This window comes from Oreochromis aureus, linkage group 3 (assembly GCF_013358895.1).
Source record: "Oreochromis aureus strain Israel breed Guangdong linkage group 3, ZZ_aureus, whole genome shotgun sequence".
NCBI lineage: Eukaryota > Metazoa > Chordata > Actinopteri > Cichliformes > Cichlidae > Oreochromis > Oreochromis aureus.
The window spans coordinates 38,775,135-38,796,783 of NC_052944.1; the positions used below are offsets into that span (position 1 = coordinate 38,775,135).

General features: G+C 39.4%; 1 protein-coding gene across 1 annotated transcript; it reads right to left on the reverse strand.

Moving 5' to 3' along the window:
- Positions 1-1,605: 1,605 nt before the first annotated feature.
- Positions 1,606-19,027, reverse strand: LOC116329271 (GTPase IMAP family member 8-like). Its single transcript, XM_039607894.1, has 3 exons — positions 18,986-19,027; positions 10,205-10,339; positions 1,606-4,604 (listed from the first exon to the last, which is right to left on the reverse strand). Exons 2-3 carry the CDS (start codon positions 10,227-10,229, stop codon positions 2,422-2,424), a joined length of 2,208 nt encoding a protein of 735 aa, XP_039463828.1. The 5' UTR covers positions 10,230-10,339; positions 18,986-19,027; the 3' UTR covers positions 1,606-2,421.
- Positions 19,028-21,649: the final 2,622 nt, after the last annotated feature.

Consider the following 21,649-nt stretch of genomic DNA (forward strand, 5'->3'; position numbering starts at 1 on the left):
GGTAACTGTGCAGGGGCGGGTCTAGCAAAGTTTTGCCAGGGGGGCAGGTAGGGCATTAACAGGGAAAGGGGGGCACAAAGAAATACTTTCTTATTCTCATTTAAAATGTCTGGCTGTTATTAAATAATTATCTGAAGCTTACAATCAAAGTTTTTATCTGACATAAAATGTATAGAAATCATACATATAACACTGAAGTAGCTGGAATCCATAGCTGTGCGTGTTCATGGAGCTTGCATTGTCACCTGCTGGACATCACTACCTGACAAGTTTAACTGTCTTCAGAACACTGCAGAGGCCTTATTGACAGTATTTGGCTCTACATATCTGTGTGAGCAGATTTTCTCTCACATGAGTGTCCTCAGGTAGCCGTCTGAATGCTGGACACTCAGAGACCTGTGTCTCTGAGTGGGAGACCAGAGATCACATTAACATGTGTATCCCTGTATTAACAAACATGCCATATTGTCCCAGTTTATTTTTCTTATCATTGTTGTGAGGAGACCATAAATAGCATTTGTATTTTCTGTTGTACAATTCATTTGCTGTTATGGAGTTCTTGTCATGGATAAAAAGTGTCTTTTTTTTGTTTCAAAATAGCTGATAACTATTCGCTGATAGCTGCCAATATCTGCAAACAAATATAATTCTATAAAGTGGTTCTATATAGTGTGTACCTGTTAATATAGAGCGTTATTAAATTTATTGCTAATGCAATCATATGGCACATTGACTTCTGAGGAAATTTTAAATGGCACTCACCCTCAGAAAGGTTGCCTACCCCTGGTCTAGTCAGTGGCTTACCTTGTTACACTACAAGAAGAAGGTTCTGGGTTCAAACTTTCTGATCTACTGGAGGATCTGAAGAATTTATGTACATACTCCCACTGTTCCCTCTCTGCTCCAGGCCACAGTCAGTATGAAAATAAGACCCTCTAGATAACAGCTTGATACATAGTTATGATCAGTCACAGGTGTCAAACTCCAGGCTTCGAGGGCTGGTGTCCTGCAGGATCCATCAGAGCTAATTTATATGTCTAAATTACTTCCTCAACATATCTTGAAGTTCTCCAGAGGCCTGGTAATGAACTAATCATTTGATTCAGGTGTGTTGCCCCAGGGTGAGATCTAACACCTGCCGGACACCGGCCCTCAAGGCCTGGAGTTCGACACCCCTGCAGGTTGTCCTTAGTTTGCACTCTACTTATTTCTTTTTCTAGCTCATATTAAAATAAGTTTCTTCTTTGACACAGTCCCACACACATCGTCAAATTGTTTCTAATCACTTTATTACTTTTGAGCTGATTTTGGTAGCGGGAGCTCATTCAAAAAAGTTTATCCACATTTCCCATTTCAAATTACTCAGCAGACATGATCACACACTTAGTATTAAGTGCTGAAAGAAATATTTCTACTTTGGTTGAAACTTGACTGCTGTTCTTTAATGTCATAATTTGATCCGCTCAAACAGCTCAGTGATCTTGAGTGATTCATGCCAGGTTTCTTTGTTAGAAAAGACAACAAGAAAAACAACCTTCATGAATAAATTTGATCTGTTTTATTCATGATACATCATTCAAAAGATCAAAGCAAACATGAGACCACAGCTTCAAAACACATCGTACATAACGAGCCCGTTCTCACTCCCGAGGCGTAACATCCCGACGTTTTGTCACGTCCCGCAGCGTTCCTGAGGAACGCGAAAGGTGACCTTTCACAATGTTATGGTACGCGGCGAGTTCCAGCCCTGTATTGCAGCCCTAAACCTAACCTTATCCCTAAGCCTAACCATAACCTTATGCCTAACCTTAACCATAACCAGCACTTTAATGAGGTGAAATAGTGTTTTCCCAAGCGATTTGAAGGGAAAAGCGAAGATGTGTAGATTGAGTCAAAACGGTTCTCATGTGTCCACAGTTTTCCGATGTCGTCAGGTAGGAACGCGTTGGGTGCCCGAAAACGTAATATGTTGACGATTTGTCACCTAGCGTAAAATGTTACGCTTAGGGAGTGAGAACGTGTTGACATAACCTGACAGACTTATGGAATTCAATGATTACAAATAAGCTAATAATCAGTAATGATTATGTAATGATTATTCAGTACACTAATACACACTATGATGTTACTAAAGATTATATTTCATATAAAAAACAATTAATAACAATAAGAATTACAAAGACAATAACGCTATGTTGTGATTATTTTCTTCCTTCTTTATTTCCTTCTTTACTGCTAAATGATCAAAATTACTATAGAACAAAAACTCTCATGCTGTCCCAAAGAAACTGTTTCTTTCTTCTTTGGGTATCATATCTTATATTTCACTTTATCAGAAAATACTGAACTCCACACTATTATTGTTATTATATTTATAAATTTTCTGATTTACCAGCTGCTGACAAATGTTTTTACTGAATGTTACTGTGTAACACAATCCCACAATTTCCATTTCAAAGTTGCAGCTTTTACTGCAAAATCCACTGCTGCAACTCCCGCAACTCCCACTACAACTCCCGCAACTCCCGCTCCAACTCCCACAGCTCCTGCAGCACCTCTAGCTCCTGCAACACGTGCTCCTTGAAGTATAGCTCCAACTCCAATGCCAATTCCACTACTAACCTTAGCAGCTCTAGTACCAGCAGCAGCTGCTCCAGTAATAGCCGCATCCCAATTCCCCTGAGTAAACGCGTTCCTTCTTTCTGCTTTGTATCTTGCTTCTTTGGCCGTCATCTTTGGATTTTCTTTCTGAAGTCGTTCCATCTCTGTATTTATGGCTTTCTCTGCCTCTTCAAACATGTTGGTGGTGTAGCAGCATCCTCCATTTCTCTCAGTCATTGTGTTGATTTTCTTCAGCAGCTCTCTGACCTGAGAGGGATCCTTTTTTCTGCTGTTAAAAACATGATATCCTCCATGGCACTGACTAATTAAGTCATTGAGAACTGGATGTTTGATTGCTTCTTCTATGGTGTCCTGCTTCACATCATCTTCATGGATTACCAAGGCCATCGTGTAATCAGCTGCTTGTTCACCAAATATCTTCTGAATGATTTTCACACTTTTTTGCTCTTCTTCAGAGAATCTGTTTGATTGGATCACAACCAGGAACACATGAGGACCAGGAGCAGCAAAGGAGATGCATCTAACAATCTCTCTCTTCACCTCCTTTTCAGTTAGTTTAGTTTCATACAGACCTGGAGTATCAACTACAGCCAGTTTTTGACCTTCAAAGAGAGACGTTTCCTTCTGACACTCTGATGTTACAGAGGAAGAGGAAGCTGTGGATCTAAATACTTTACCCCTTAAGATGATGTTTCCTGCTGCACTCTTCCCAACTCTGGTTTTCCCAACAAGAACAATCCTGATGTCAGCTTCTGGTTTGTTCATGGCTATCTGAGCTTCTCTGAACATTTCATTGGTGTAGTATTCTCCTCCATTTCTCTCAGTCATTGTGTTGATCTTCTCCAGCAGCTCTCTGACCTGAGAGGGATTTTTGACTGTGTTGTTAAAGACATGATGTCCACCATCACACTGACTGATGAAGTCAGACACATCAGGATTATCATTGATCATTTTTTCTATTGTGACTCCATCTCTCTCCAGATTGTCTCCATAGGTGAACAAGGCCATAGTGTAACATGCTGACTGTTCCCCAAACGTCTTCTGAATGATGTTGACAGTTTCTTGTTCTTCTTCTGTGAATCTGTTGGCCTGAATCACAAACAGGAACGCATGAGGACCAGGAGCAGCAAGGGGGATGCACCTACTGATCTCTTCCTTCACCTCCTCTTCAGTTTTTTTATTGTCAAATAAACCTGGAGTATCAATTACAGCCAGTGTTTGACCATCAAACAGACCTGTTTTCTTCTGACACTTTGATGTTACTGCACAAAAACCTGCTGAGGCTTTAAAAGCTTTTTCTCCTATGATGGTGTTTCCTGTTGCACTCTTCCCAGCTCCAGTTTTCCCAATAAGAACAATCCTGAGGTCAGCCTCTCTGAACATTTCAATGGTGTAGTATCTTCCTGCATTTCTCTGAACCATGGTGTTGATCTTCTCCAGCAGCTCTCTGATCTGAGAGGGATCCTTGTTTCTGTTGTTAAAGATGTGATATCCTCCACCACACTGACTGATGAAGTCACTGAGAGCTGGATTTTTACTGATTAATTCTTCTATGGTGTCTCCATCTGACTTCAGGTCATCTCCATTGGTGAACAAAACTAATGTGAAACATGCTGACCTTTTTCCAAACATCTTCTGAAACATTTTCACTGTTTTTTTATCTTCATCTGTGAATCCGTTGGCCTGAATCACAACCAGGAACACATTAGGACCAGGAGCAGCAAAGCAGATGCATCTCTCCATCTCTGCTGTCAACTCCTCTTCAGTTTTACTGGTGTCAGGCAGACCTGGAGTATCAACTACAGCCAGTTTTTGACCTTCAAACTCTCCTGTTTCCTTCTGACAGTCTGATGATGCCAATTCAAAAGCATTCCCTTTTCCTAAGATCGTGTTTCCAGATGCATTTTTTCCAATTCCAGTTTTTCCAAGAAGCAAAATCCTGAGCTCTGGCTTCTCTGGTTCCTCTGGTTCTTCTCGCTCTGCTGAAGAGTAAGAGTAAGAAGAAGAGAGCGTAAGCGAATATTTTCACAATTCAAACTCTGAAGACAAACAGTGTGTACTTTCTATTATATCATGTGCAGCCGACATGCAACTGACATTAAATCACTGAGTAAATAAAAAGAAACACTGAGCTCCAGCAATTATTTTTAAACTTAGACACACTCAAGAAAAGAAAACGTGGGGGAGCTGATCAGCAGCACTGAGAAAAGGAAGACTGGTGTTGGGCTTCCCACGGATGGCTTAGTTTTTTTTACAAAAATATTTGTAGAATAAAGGTAAAATTTAACATTGTTTCACTAAATTTACTAAAGTTTTCATACAAAAATAAAGACAAAAGAAACAAAAATACCGTTCTATGTTATCTTGTTCAATCTGTAGCTAAAATGAATAAATGAATAAATAAATAAAACAAACAAACAAACAGAAAACTAAACTTTGCTCATGTGTTTTTCCAATCTGAAGTTACAGAGTTATAGAGACATGACAGGACTGCTTTTGTACGTGTTGTTGTAAAAGAAGTACAACCTCAATAAAAAAAAAAGTTGGGATAGTGTGTTAAATATAAAAATAAATTTTTTTGTTACATTCGAGGTGAAAATTTAATGTTTTCGCATTCATGTAGGACTTTCTAGTCATACTGATCTTTCAAAGTGCTTTAAAGTCACACATTAGTCATACACTCATAGAGCACTTTAGTCTTCTATCTTCAAGCATTTCATCTGCCTCACATCCAAAGAATATCTGAAATCACCAATTAACTTGATAAAAATTGTTTTTCGACTGTGGGAGGAGGCTGGAGTAACTGGGGAAAACCCATGCAGGTCCGAGAAAAACTCCAGGAAAAAAACAAAACAAAACAAAAAAAGATCCCTGAAGGATTTGAACCCACAATCTTCTTACTCCCAACACTCTGCATTGATGGGTGATATGATATGATGATACCTACAGTATTTTAAAATTTAACTGTTTGGAGACTCCAAACCAGCAGGTGCCTGACTCTGTGGGAACATGGGCAAATGTGCTGGGAACAAAGACAGATCTTCTGACACTGTCAATGTCCCTCTTTGACTTCTGTCACCACTGTTACATTAAATTAAAAAAGAAAATGGACACAGATTTGGTCAATTTTGTCAGTTTAAACATTTGATGTGTTTTCTTTGTTCTATTGTGAATAAAATCTGGGTGTGAGATTTTCTAATCATTGCATTGTGGCTTTATTTAAATTGTACTAATATTTTAAATTGGATGGAATTGGATCAAACAAGAAAATAAAGTCTTGGTAGATTTGGTGGGTGGAGCATTCATCTGAAGGGGGGTAAAGAATCATGTTTATTAGTGAACAGAACAAATGTTGAAGGAGATGAACAAGAAAACACCTTCCTCCTTTTGTTCCCATCTGCGGTTTTAGTAGAAAACATGTTAAAATATTTCTTTTTTCACTTCTTGTGTCATCAAGAAACTGTTGATGATGCTGATTCAAAAGCAATTCTTTTCCTAATAAATTATTTTAATTTTCTTTTGCTACGTTCTTTGTGACTAAAAGAAAATAACTTTTCAGTCCATGCTAGGTTTTCTTTTAACTTTTGAGTAGTGATGTTTATGTTGGGCGTTTCATGAATCAGCTTTTGGATTTGTAGACTGAACTTCTGATTTGGATCAGAGTGTACAAAGTACTTAGAAAACCATTAAAAGCACCGCCAAGACAGCCCGAGCTCGTGCGACCTTCGTGGACTGTCGCCGTCAGCTCCGAGGAATCAAAGGGGTCCGTTTCGGCCTGCTCCACCCAGCCCAGCTGGGGATTACCCATGATGGGGTCACACAGGACTTTACCTCTCCAGAGGAGGCCAAAACTTACATTAAGACGATAACCAAGTGAGGAAAAAAAATATATATTTAAGGAAGCGACTGACGTTTCCGGTTTACACTTCACGGTTTGAGGAGTGTGTTTTTCTTCTTCTCGGGTAAGGTATTCTTTGATGTTCAAAAATGTATGAGTCAGTTTTAAAATGTTTGTCCCTTACGGGGTTAATTTAAAAACAATATTTTCACTTAGGCATTCTTGGTTCCCGAGATTAGTGCCTGTCGTATATTTCCATTTTATACTATGTGTCCAGTCCTGCGGGATTCACCCAACACTTCAAGGTGTTTTGGGGTTTCTTTGTTCCTATTGCACTATTTAGCTGAAAGCATAACTTTGTCAATGACTCCCATAGGAGTCTGCACTGCTCCTTCGTTTGGGGAAGGACAGAGCAAGCAAGGGGAGGGAGGGGAGGTGGGGTGGGTGGTCTTTGTTTTTATTGTTTTTCGTTCTGTTTTTCTGTTTTGTTTTTTTTCTTTTGTTTTTGTTTTGTTTTCCTTTGGGAGGGGGGTGCCTACTTACTTCTGCTATAAATGACTGATCACATGTCCTGTGATATACAAGCCTCATCAAGTTCTTCCTCAGTTAGATTTTTAAGTTGGAAGGTCAAAGGCCTTAACAACCTGGTGAAGCGTTCTAAAATATTTTCACACTTGAAGCGTCTAAATCCAGATATAGTATTTTTACAAGAAACACATCTGCAGGATACACGTCATTGCAAGCTCAGGTATTCATGGATTGGGAAGACCTTTCATTCAACCTGAGAATTTTGAGAACATTCACTGTCACTAATTGGCAGGATTAATATTATCAAAATGAATGTGCTACCCAGATTTCTCTTTCTATGTCAGTGTATCCCCCTATTTCTGCCCGAACAGTTTTTTAAGTCCCTAGACCAGATGGTTTCTTCTTTTTTGTGGAATGAAATGTCCCCAGGCCGAGGCTCTCTTTATTACAACAGTGTACCTCTAATGGGGGTCTTTCCCTACCAAATTTTTTAATGTACTACTGGTCTTCGCATATTCATAAGCTGACCTACTGGCTAAATTCACCTAACCCGATTTGGTGTAAACTTGAAATTCAATCAATTTCTCCATATTTTTCACCTGCCTCCCTTATCTACTCATCACTGCCTGTTAAAACATCTTCTGTTGCTTCAAATCCCGTAGTGCTCTCTACACTTAAGATATGGTTTCAGTTCAGGTCGCATTTTAAATTCATATCCCCCTCTACCAGATTACCTCTGTTAAGGAATCATCTATTTTCCCCTGCCACTACCAACGCCGCCTATTTGACGTGGCATGAAAGAGGCATAAAAACAATGAGAGCCCTTTATTAAGATGATGTCTTTCTTAGTTTCTCAGAGCTATCCTCAAAATTTAACCTACCTCCTTCTCACTTGTTTCTCTATTTGCAAATTAGCCCCTGTGTCTCATCACTGTTTCCAAATTTCCCAATTCTCCCTGCTGATCCACCATGGGTTGACCTTCTGGTTGTTAGGTCTAATCAAAAATCACCTCTATGAAATATAGATTGTATGCTTATGGCGACCGAATCTGATTCATCAGGTAAAATCAGAACCGCCTGGGAGCATGAATTAGGTGTTGAACTGTTTGAATCATGGTGGGATAAGGTGAATCTCATCATGCGTTCAAGTACACCATGTGCTAGGCTACAGCTTATACAGTTTAAAGTAATAAACAGAGTCCATTTCTCAAAATCCCATTTATCTAAAATTTTTTCCTTCAATTATAGACAAATGTGACAGATGTCACACCTCCCCCTTGCAATCTAAGCCATATGTTTTTCTTCTGTCCAAGTTTGAACAAATTTTGGAGTGATTTCTTTTCTGTACTTTTAGGGTTTTTTGGAATTCAGATCAGAGAAGACCCTCTAATTGCCATATTTGGAATTCCAAAGACCCCTCTTAATATAACTCCCCAGCAAACTGAGATCTTGGCTTTTTGTTCCCTTCTTGCTAGACGCTGTATTTTACTTCTTTGGAAATCTCCCACGCCTCCATCTGCATTGCAATGGCTTAATACTGTCCGGACATTCTTGAGGGTGGAGAAGATCTCACTCACAGTGAAAGGTAGTTCTGCAAAATTTATACCCAAGTGGACACCCTTTGTGGAATATCTCAAATCTTTTCCTTAGAACAATGCAATTTACCCACCCTGCGACCAGTGTTGGTCAAGTTACTTGAAAAAAGTAATCAGTAACTAATTACTGATTACTCACCCCAAAAAGTAATCCCGTTACTTTACTGATTACTTATTTTCAAAAGTAATTAATTACTTAGTTACTTAGTTACTTATTAAAAACACGATTTACAACCTGAATAGATAAAGCGATAGATCTTTCAGCCCAATTCTACTTTTTCTGCATAATCCATCATACAAAATGTAATCAAATGGAAACGTCTCTTTTTAAAACTAGACTTTAAATCTTTTAACTTTATGCATCAAGCAAAAATTAAATTATATGCAACATTCTCTGACTGGAAGAAATTTGTTTAACATTTAAACCTATTTTCTGCACATTCCAGCACATAAAATAAAATATTTTTTTGTGTTTACACTCACTCTTTCAAATAGATGCAAGTGAAACACAGCAGAAAATAAATTAAATCAAAGACTAGCGGTCCTGTTGCTCTATTTTCACCTGTAAAGCAGGAGTGGGTTAGGCGGAGGTTTACCCTGGTGCAGGTGTGCCGCAGCGGTCAGTGGAAGAATCCGCGAGTTTCTCTGTGAATTTCACATTATGTCGTAGCGCACTCGGTGCTTGCTTGGAAGTTTAGGGGTTTTTTTTCCCTGTAAAAAGAAGTTTTCTTCCCACGCACAACGGACACTAATGTTTTTGTCACTTTTTATGGAATCAAACTCAAAATAAGGTCAGTACTTCCACGCTTTAAACGCTGCACGCTCATACTCTCTCCGGACTCGATATATTATCCATTGTTGATCTGCACACAGCTGTTGTCACAAACGTCGCACTCGCCACGTCACTGTCATGAGACATTTCGCATAAAAAATCACGGTTTTAGTAACGCAGTAACGCAGCATTCGACGTGAAAGTAACGGTAATCTAATTACCGTTTTTGCAATATTAATCCCTTACATTACTCGTTACTTGAAAAAAGTAATCAGATTACAGTAACGCGTTACAAGTAACGCGTTGCTGCCCATCTCTGCCTGCGACTAGATTGAAAAGAATTTGAAATTTACTATTTTTTAAGTTTTTATTTATTTATTGTTTAATTTTAATTTTTTGTTTTTTTATTTTTAATTTTTATTTTACTTTATTTTATTTATTTATTTAATATTTTTTCTAATTTACTCACTTTTTTTTTCCTTCATTTTTTTTCTCAATTTTCTGTTCTTGTGTTGGTATGATGTTTTTGTATTTTAATTTGTCTTTTGTTTAACAAGAAAAAGTTTAAAGGATTGGGAAAGAAATGTTTGAGAAAATATGTCATGTAAGATGCATACAATACAGTGTATATAAGTTTGTATAATCTCTTGATAAACAAATTAAAAAAAAAGAAAGAAAACCATTAAAAGTAGTAATAACAAAGAGAAATTATTAGAGGAAGAGATCAAACAAGGAAATAAATTAAAATAATGACTAGAATCTAATACATATGGAGTTTAATAATTGGCTAAGTTTTATTATCCTTTATACAAATTAATGTCATAGAGTAGTCTTTTTAAATGTACTTACCAAGGCGAGTGTATTTGCTGGCCATGTCTGTCTTTTACGGGAAGTTAATGTGCGATTTCCCGTCTCTCCTGATGTTCTGCTGCTCAGCATTTTCCTCTTTCTCACTCTACTGTGTTTGAACATGTGGAAACGTGTCTGAGAAGTGGGGCAACAATGTCAGAAGGGAACAGAAACAGTTAGTTGCGTGTCATTCAAATTGAGTTACTTTTGTATGAGAGATGAGTTCATACTTTGTGTATGTTTTGTGTTGAAGAGGCCAAATCTCGGTGTTTGGCCTGTGTAAGTGTGAAGCTCCGATCACTCACAGTCAATCACAGACCCTGTTTTTGATATTGATGTTTTTGTTGCTTTCACACACCTGCATGCAGACCCTTTCTGGGATATTAATCTTGTTACTCAAACTAGGAGTACAGTGGCTTGTGCCACCCTGACTGAAAATGTGCGTTTTATATGTCAGCTGCGTGTTAAATTCTTCATTTTCATGTCACCATATTTTTTATTGACCAATTTAACTGTGCAGTTTTGTTGCTATATCAAAAATAGATATTAGATTAGGCTGGATTTGTTTGTAACAATCTTAATGAGTGTCACACTGGCTGCAAAGCAGGCAGGAGAGGAATCAATACAGAACTCCAAAACATCAAATTAAAAAAAAAAAAAAAAAGCTTTATTGTTGAGCTCTCTCAGAACAGAAGGAAAACTGGTCAGGAGTAAATAATCTAGAACTATAATTCAATACAAACACACACAGAAGGACACAGCCAAGAGGGGACAACATGACAGAACAGAGGGATAAACAAAAAATACACAGGAGGAGATCAGGTCTGAGTGGACACACCTGAGGAACATAGAACAAAATTGAAAGATGACTGAACATAAAACACAGAAGATAGGAGAGTACACACACATACACACACAAACTAAGACACGTGGGCTTGACAATGGGACTGGGGATAGACACGGAGACGCGACGAACTGGGTGGGATGAAGGATCAAAACACAGTGAAAACAGACAGACATGGGTACAAAACACTGAGATAAAACTAGGACAAATAAGACACAAAAATAAAAGGAACATCCATTAAAGCAAACAGGAAACAAGAACTGGAATTAAAATGAGATACGGTAAATACAAAACTAAAGACTAATACAGAACTAGAATATGAAAATCTCTTGAATCCAAAAGAATGAGTCACAACACAAACTCATAATCTGGCTCAAAGACCCAGGACCATGACAGTGATATTAAGACTTGTACAGACATCCATACATGTATGCATGTTTAATGAGATTCCCTTACATGTATGTGATTGTAAAGCACCATTTAAGTTGCAGTGAGAAGTCATGGGTGAGTAAGTGGTGGCACACCTCCTTGGAGGCAGCCTGTATTTAGCCATATTAACAATTTTGTTGAGCTTTATTTTATCTAAAGCAACAAAGTGGCAGTGATTCTTGTTCTTTTAAGCAATGTTTGTTAATAAAGTGTTTTAATTAAAGGTTTGGTATTGCAAGCCCTGCTACTTGATTTGTCGTTTTCCTTCCTGCAGCTCTATATTATTTTCTGTTATTTTGTTTAATAAGCTTGTTTTTTTTAAATAAACTTTTAATAAACATTTTTTTTTTTTTTTGATATGCCATGCCTCTGCTTTGTTAACAACAGGCCTGTATGCACTGTAGGGCTGCCACAAACGATTATTTTGAAAGTCGACTAGTCACCGATTATTTTTGCGATTAGTCGACTAATCAGATCATGCATCCATTGGATGTAAAACGTACAGCTTATTGCACCAGCATGCATCTGCTCTTATATAACTATCATTAGCTTACAGCTTTAAGTGTTTAAGGTATGTGCTAACTAAAAATAAAGACAAGATGATAGTTTATTAAATTTTAATGACATTTGTAGTTTGTTTGGTGGAGTTTAATAAACTCAGCCGTCTGCTCCTTGGTATCTAAAATATGACAGGACACCCGAGTATTTTCTCGAGCATCTCACACTTCTGATAATCAGTTGTCTGCTTGACGTTTATTCAGCTGTGTAAAAACTAGAACTTTAATCTCAGCCAAACCGATTTACTCAGGAACAAATAAAATACTAAAAAAAGTCAAACAATATCATTTCAAGTTATCTAAGTGACTTATATATCATGTTTAACCTGAGTAGCGAAAGACGGCGGTGGGTTAGAAAACGATTTGCCGGGAGTCCAGTGTTCTCACGGGCTCTGGTGAGCCTTGAACCCCGGCTAGCTATCGAGCTGGTGGGTAACAGACATCTCCGAAAACGTCGGAGCGCTTTTGAAAATATGTGATGTCTTGATAAACTGAGCAGATATTTGAGGTTTACACAGCTATATTCTGGCCTGACAATATGTTAAACGTTTATTTTGTGACCCAGAAAGAACAATAAGAGTGATATTAAAACTAACTAGCTGCCGCCATTGTTGAAAACTGAGCAGGGCCGCACTATGAATTCTGGGACACAGCTTCTTCTTCTTCGGGGTTTAACGGCAGCTGGCATCCTTGTACATGCAGTGCTGCCATCTTCTGTTTCAGTCCGTCATTACACTCTTAAATCCTACTACTTACTCCTGCGTCTTTTGGGATCTGACAAAGCTTCAAACGACGCGTCGACTATTAAATTAGTCGTCGACGATTTTAATAGTCGACGTAATCGTGACTAGTCGACTAATCGTGGCAGCCCTAATTGCACTGGCTAGTGTAATATTTCCTGGGGTGTAACTCCCCCTCCAGGTGGCATTGTCAATACCGTTTAATTACCTTTACTGGTTCTCTTCCACTCCATCACAAAAACACAAAATTAAATGTTCAGTTTAGAACAAATGACTTAGTTATGTGAAGTTATTACATCCAAACTGCTCCATTTGAATAACACAATACATCAAACGCCAAGATTACTACTCCATATGTTCCACATATGCCTCAAACACTATTATAAAACTTCTGTTTTTATATGTTCTGGGTCGCCCCAGGAATCCAAGTCGGTTGTTCATGAGTCAAAAGGCCGACTGTAAAACTAATTACTGTCCATCCAGTTACTGAAATTGGCAGATGGAAACCCGAACGAAAGAAGGGAAAGTGAAAACAGCACTTCTGTAATGTAGCCTGGAGAAGCAGTAACGGTCCCGCTGCAAAGCTATCACCTCCCACCCAGACCCAGACTGCCTGTAATGTATCGTAAAATTAGCTTCAACAGTAAAGACACGATTATGACAGAAGTAATACTAAGATCGTAACAAATAGAAAACAAAAGTTACACACCGATCAAACGGTGCCGCCCGATTCTCAAACAGAAGTCTTTTGCAGCTCCAACCTATAAACACACCTGTTTACTACCAGGTAAAATAATTAAGCGTGCGATAAAAAAAATTAAAAACATACCAGCAATCGATGGAGAGAAGGCTTTAGAGGAAATGATCCGCAGGTGATCTCTACACAAACATAAGGAGCACAAATCGACAAAAACATACCTGTGACCGCTGGGAAGGTCAGGTGAACGGATACCCGGATATATACGGGAACAGGTGAGTGAGTCAGGGTTGCTCAGATTGCCGCTACTAGCACCGTATAATGTGACTGGCTAACCACCCAATATTATAATATAATACTAATTCTGCTACATAATTACATTAATCAAAATATGACACACTGTAAGACCGAATAGTAATAGTTTGATAAATGAAATGAGAAGAAATAAAGAAATAAAATCATTTGGGAAGGTTTTGTTGCTGCATTGCCTTTGACGCTGTGGCATGTTACAGACTTTTGAACTGGAACAGCTAACGCTCTGCACTTGGCTAGCTGTATTTACCGCCATTGCAGCAATTTTGTCTTCAGGAGCGCTTTTGTGGTAAGTTTTATTTTTTCTGAAACAATATTTCTCCGTTGAAAAATTAGTTTTTATCGTCATAAATGTACAATTGTAGCAGGCATTTAAGAGTTACATGCATAACATGAGTAATTTTATCCATGTCGCCTAACGTAAAAATAGGTTATAGTGTATGGTCTTGGTGGCAGTGGCCCCAAAGTGTGTTTTGCATGAATTATGCTAATAAGCTCACATTTAGTATAACACATTATTAGTCCCAGCAGAGGTGCGCACTAGAGCAAAGCCCTGCTCATACTTTTTAATCTCCTACTATTTCAAAAGAAGTATTTAGAAGGCGCTTCTGCATTTGCAGATTATAAACTGCCTTGTGGATAAATTGTTGAATCAATGTGCACTGCTGCCCTGCTTCACACTTGGCGCATACATGGATATTGACTTTGGCTAACCCGTTTGCTAACTGGTGGAACTTGAAACCACATGTTCAATTCTCTGGAATTGTACATATTAAAACTCGTGCATCAAAATTGTAGGCACAGGACGATATTTACAAAAGCAGTGATTAGTCATTACATAATTAGGCAGTAGTACTTGGTTTGCATTGCAAATAGTTGTGTACACTAAGTTGAACTGTAGAATCTTCTGAACTGTAAAATTCTTGTGCCTGGTCGATTTTAGGTTAACTTAAGGGTGAATCCATCAATAATATATTCACCAAACAGTTTTTTTCCCATTTATTTTATTCTGAACCCCAGTGTACATTAGTGAGAGACTTTTTTTTTCGTCAGTGGCTGGGTCTGTGACCCAGAATTTTGACTTTATTTTGTATTTTTGCTTTCTTATATTATATTGAAATGAGGAGAAGTACTTGTGTTTTTATTATTAGTTAAGGTTTAGTTGAGTTCTGGGCTAGTTATGTTTCATCTATGTCTCCTTGGTTATGTGTCTTTTCTGTTCTCTGTGTAGTCTGCCTTGTCTTCTATGTTTTACTGTTAGTTATGTCCATGCCAGGGAACACATTATCCCTTGGTAGTGTATGGATTTTGATGTATTTTGCAAAGATTTGTAGACTAATTGAAACTTGTAAATGTAAATTTATCCGGTGTGTTCAGATCTGTGCAGAATTCCACAGGATTACAACTAGGGCTGAGTATCGTCACTGATTTTTAGAACTGATTTGATTCCGATTCACAATGTCCCGAATCGATTCAATCCACAATTTGATTCGATTAGATCTGAATCAGGGAAATTTGCCTCAGACAGTCAGAAATATTATAATTCTGATCACATATCAGTACATTTCCATATTTTTATATCTATGAAAAGAAAGCTGATACTTGCGAGACTTTATCAAAGGTGTAAGCATCACAGCAGATTCCTTTGTGTCAAAGTAACTGAGGATAAAACACAGAAAAACATGAAGACGATTTTCCTGGCCTGGGATTTTATAGCAGATAACCTTAAAAATATTCTGCAGTAGATCTAAAACGAAAGAAAACAATTAATCAACATATGAACATTACCTGATACTGCTGAAGTGAATTCATTCAGTAGCCTATTGAACAGCAGAAATGAGGCTTTCTTTTCGGAAGTAAGTAAAAGGGGAAAAACAGCACTGTAAACAACAATAGACTAGTGCGTAATAAGCAAGCGAATAATGGAGAAAACAGAGCTTTTTAGACGGGCAACTGTTTTTGAAGTACACTGAGAGAGAGAGAGAGCTGTGCATGAAGTGTGATTTTATCGTGCTGGAAGCAAAACAGCAAAAGTAAGAGGGAATTCATGACGATGTTTATGTGAAGTGAAATGTGAAGCGTAGTTTGGATCTTCTTTTGCTGCTGGTTCAGTCAATATTGTTTGGAGAGAGATAAAACCTGCAGCTTCAGAATCCACCCCTAATTACAACCACTTTTATACTGTGTTGGACCAACATGGTCCCCGTCTCCAGAGCTTATTAATTGGCCGGGGTTTCACAGCTTGCTGGGGCAATACGCAGGGATGCGATCGAAACCTACAAATTCATGTAATGTCTGCGCGGCACTGAGCGGTGATGCGGGGTCACCCGGACTTACCCCCACTTCCAATTACGGAACGAGCGGCTTTATCGAGGGAGTCGCGACACTTGCACGAATGAGATCCGCACCCAGTTGTTGGTGCCGCAAAGCCGCCGGGAAATGATTTTCGAGGCGGCTCATTCAAACCCCATGGCAGGGCATTTAGGATGCAAGAAAACTCTGGTGAGTATAATGGCCTGATTCTATTGGCCGAGCATTTGGGCCAATGTGCGCCTCTGGTCCGTGTCGTGCCCAGAATACCAGCTGGTTAACCAGCCAGCCATTCCAAAGGCACCAGTGCGCCCATTGCTGCTGATGGAGATCCCGTTTGAACGCATTGGTATGGATCTCATTGGGCCAGTCCACCGGAGTGCACGCAGCTATCGCTTTGTGTTGGTCCTGGTGGATTATGCAACGCGATACCCAGAAGCAGTGACGCTGTGCACCATTTCGGTGAAATGCGTGGTGCAGGCACTGTTTCAGGTCATCTCCTGAGTCAGTATTCCGAAAGAAATACTGACCGACCAGGGCACGTCGTTCACGTCTCACACACTGAGGGAGCTATACGAAATACTGGGCATTAAATCTATTCAGACCAGCTACTACCACCCTCAGACTGACGGACTTGTGGAGCGGCTGAATAAGTCCGAGGTTTGTAAGTTCATTCACGAGGATGAACAAAATTGGGATCGCTGGCTCTGTCGCGCCCTCTGTTGTTTGCAGTGCGGGAGTTGCCCCAGGCCTCCATGGGATTTTATCCCTTTGAGTTACTGTATGGCAGGCAGCTGCGGGGGGTGCTTGACCTGATTAAGGAAACCTGGGAGAAAGGGTCGAGCTCCGCAAAGAATGAGATTCAATACATGCGTGACCTGAGAGCAAAGCTGCACAGGTTGGGAGGCTATCATGGGAAAATTTGCTTCAGGCCCAGCAGCGTCAACAGAGGAACTGGGCTCAGGCAATTTTCACCAGGAGACAAAGTACTTGTATTGCTCCCTTCCTCCAGCTCCAAATGACTCGCCAAGTGGCAAGGGCCCTTTGTGGTCACGTTGACTATGAGGTCACACGGTCGGACAGGGGAGGAGCTACACAGATTTACCACCTCAATCTCCTTAAAGCATGGAAAGAGGCTAAAACCACTGCTCTGGTGAGCCTGGTCAAGGAGAGAGATGAGATGGGGCCGGAGGTGCCAAATTCCACCATTCCCGCCTCCCTCCATTGTGATGACCATCTCACACAGTCCCAGAGAGTGGATGTTGCTGCATTGCAACAGTGCTTTGCTGATGTGTTCTCCCCCCTACCCGGCCGTATGTCTCTCATAGAGCACCATGTTGAGACGCATCCTGCCGTGATGGTGCTTTCACGGCCCTACAGGCTCCCTGAACATAAAAGGCAAATTATGTTCTAGCCTCAGTCGGGCGGTAGGGAAGCTGTGGCGGGGGCATGGTCTCTGGCCTGCGGAGCGAAGAGCAGGTGTGCCTGGTCAAGGGATTAACGTGGGGTTGTGTTTTATGTTGACAGTGAGGAGAGACAGAAGGCAAAAGTGAGCCACCAGGGGGAGTGTCTGTGTCCCAGGCTGAAGAAGCAAAACCACAGAGTATTTGTGTGTGGCAAATAAAAGGGCTGCTGCCCAAGTCGACCATCCTGTGCGGCGTATGCTTTGGGGAAGAGTTACGTGTGACAGCTGGGACCTAAGACAATGTCAAAGTCCACCTTATGACTTCTGTCACCACTGTCACACTAAAAAAAAAGCACACAGATATTGTAAAGTTTCTCAATTTAAACATGTGAGATGTTTTCTATGTTCGATTGTAAATAATTCTGAGTGTATGAGATTTGCTAATTATTGCATTGGAACTGGAGTTGTAGATTTGGTGGGTGCAGCATTAATCTGCTCATGATTAGAGAAGCTACAGTAGACCTGTACAAGCTGCACAAACCATAAGGAGGAAGTGTTCTAACAGATATGTACTTTATTGCAGCAATGAAACCTCAAAACTGTTTCACAGGAGTTTGCTGCCCTATACTTCCTGTTTCAGAGTGCTAAATGTTTATTAGTGAAGACAACAAGTGCTGAATGGGACGAACAAGCAAACGCCTTCATCACTTTGTTCTTCTCTGAATGTTTACTGTAAAAAGAGTTCAAATCTCATTTTATTTCTTCGTGTCATCAAGAAACTGTTGATGATATTGATTTAAAAGAAATTCTTTTACTGAAAAAATTATTTTAATTGTCTTTTCCTAAATTCTGACCCTGGGTTTTAATCAAAAAAACAAAAAATTTCAGTCTGTGATAGTGTGTTTGTCTGTGTTAGTTTTCTTTACCCAACATTTGAAAGCTGATGTTCATGTTGGGCATCAAATTGTGCAAAGTGCTTAATCAAAAGTAATATTGACAGAGAGAAATTGTTAGAGGAAGAGATCAAACAACAGGATAAACTCAAATAATGACTAGACTCTAATAAATGTTCAGTTTAATAAGTGGGTGTTGGGTTTTATTATATATAAAATGAATGTTATAGATTAGTCTTTTAAATGTATTCACCAAGGCAAGCGTATTTGCTGGCCATGTCTGTCTTTTAAAGGCAGTTGATGTGATTTTCTGTCTGCTGATGTTCTGCTGCTCAGAAGTTTTCTGTTTATCACTCTGCTGTTTTTGAGCATGTGGAAACATGTCCGAGAGGTGGGGCAAAAAGGTCCGAAGGAAAGAGAAACAATTGATGGTTAAATTTCATTTTAGTTGAGTTACTTTTGTATGAGAGATGAGTTCATACTTTGTGGATGTTTTGTTTTTGGCACATTTTAAAAAAAGGAGAGCTAATCTCTAATCTGGGTGTTTTACCTGCGTAAGTGTGGAGCTCCGAGTGCTGACAGTTAGTCACAGACCTTGTTTTTAATATTAACGTATCTGTTGCTTTCACAGACTTGCATGCAGACTCTGTCCCCTCAGAGGAACCAGCTTCACTGCAGGGACTTGTGAACCCGCTGCTATCCATCTCCACACCTCAGCTGCAGAAAGACACAATTTATAATAAAAGTTCATTTCATGTAGCATTACACCATCTTTCTCTACTGTAGTGCTCTCTGATTTATGCTGAAAGAAAGGCTTCCAGACAAGACAGCATAAGAAATGTTCTTAGTGTGATTATGTTCTCCTGTGTTGCTGAGGAATTATCTAACAAAATAATATGATTTGCTGTGTGGTTCATGTGGTTCACTTAAGTTTATAATTAAGAAATTCTAGTATTTTATTAGCCTGTTGTTTGGCACTCATTAGCAGATAGATATTTTTGCATAGAATCTGTACAGTTTATGAATGCAGCTAGCTTACCAAGCTTGCTAACCTTAGCTGGAAATTAGGCACACTTGGCCAAATACGGCTGGATGTGTCCCGAAAAACAAAACATGGTTTCAGCCAAAACTAAGTCAACACACAAACACACACAGAAGGACACAAGCATGAGAGGACAACATGACAGAACAGAGGGAGACACAAACAACACACAGGAGGCAGTGTTGCCAACTCCTCAGTAAGAAAAATCGCTATTGGCTGTCCTAAAAGTCGCTAGAAGTCGCTAAATGACGTCATCGCCTAATTTGCATAATTGGTCATGCTAATTGTAACCTACGTTGTTGGAAAGAGAAATAACATCGTGGAAGAGACGTAAAGTGAGTAAAAACGTCTTAAGTGCAGTTAGAATTTCTTTTAGCAATTATTTTTTTTTAATGTCACAATTCCAACCCTGCTCCTTTATCCGGGTTTGGACCGGCAAAAGTGACCCGAAATTGGCACCCTGGTGGAGTTACTTTGTGTGTGTGTGTTTATAAGTAGTTTTAAACCTTGTGATCCACAAAACAGCATAACAGTAAAAGAAGAACTGACTGCGTTACAGTCAGTGCGGGAGCAGCAGCTTCGCTCATGCGCGATTCATTTGCAGTTTGGACGCATAGGTGTGAACATCTCCTGCCCTGATAGCAGCTGGGGGAAGACTATCCTCCGCCTGTGAGCGCTTTGGCACGGGTGAGGTGCCCACGGCAGCACCGCTGCTTGTTGAGAGTAAGAGCGATACGCGTTTTCACGTCAAAAAGTCGTCATAAATAAGTCTCCAATAATACCAGAAAAAGTCGCTAGATTTGTCGCTAGTCGCTTTTTAGAAAAAAAGTCGCTAAGGGGGTCTGAAAACTCGCTAAATATAGCGACAAAGTCGCTAAGTTGGCAACACTGACAGGAGGAGATCAGGTCAGAATGGACACACAGGGGGAACACAGCTGAACAGAATCTGAATGATGACAGGGGAAGGAAAACTGAACATAATACACACAAAATGGGAGACTATCAAAATAAAACAGGAAGTACACACACAGAGAGTCAGACATGTGAGTTTGACACTGGGACTGAGGATTGAACCAGTGATGTCACACACGTTGTGTGTGCCTCTGCTACACAGCACTTTGTTGGTGCCGACCTTGGGTGCACCTGATGGTGCTTTTCATTGGCGTTGTATTTTAAAGGTGTGTGTGTGTGTGTACTCTTTCGTTTTCAGTATTATTCACTAAGTTGTTCCTTCTTTATCTTATTTCCATTTATTTTGCTTTTGTAACTGTTAAAACTTTTGCACTGGTTAATGTAATCTCTCCTGGGGTGTAACTCCACCTCCAGTTAGCGTTGTCAGTATCATTTAGTTACCTTTACCAGTTCTCCTCCACCCCACCACGCAAACACAAAATAAATGGAATCTTCAGTTTAGAACAGATGACTTGTAGTTATGTGAAACTGTTGTATACAAACTGCTCTATATGAGCAATTCAATACATTAAGACAGAAACTGTTACTGAAAGCAATCACACAGACACCACAGTACGTTTTACTTGCAAGGGGAGTGCAGTGGCGGAGTGTTGCTCTCAGTCGTCCACTCTAACAGTACGTGACTTCCTCTAATTATCAGCATATTCAGTCCTTGCAGAACATGTCTGTCTGGTGAGATGACAGGAACTGACAGGCGCGGTCGCGGTTTCAGTTCAGTTTAAAAGGTTACAACATGAAACAGTCTGGCAGGTTCAATAGGTCATGTGTTAACAGTTTATAGATAAGATAAGATAAGATAACCTTTATTAGTCCCACACGTGGGAAATTTGTTTTGGCACTTGCTTTTAATTTTTATTCTTTACAAATAAATCATTCTCATTAATGATAATCAATTTCTCCAACAGGGTCAGTAGTGATTTAAAATTGGAAATAAACCAATAATTAATTAAATATGTAATTAATTTAAATTGGAAATAAATGAATTCATATTTTGGCAATTGAGATCCTCCATACAGAAACAGCTTTAGTGAAGGTGATTAGAGCAAACTTGTGAACTTTCAAAATATATCCCAGGCAGTGTTGGGAAGGTTACTTTTAAAATGTATTCCATTACAGAATACTGAATACATGCCCCAAAATGTATTCTGTAACGTATTCCGTTACGTTACTCAATGACAGTAACGTATTCTGAATACTTTTGGATTACTTAATATATTATCATGCTGTTTACAACTACGTGAATG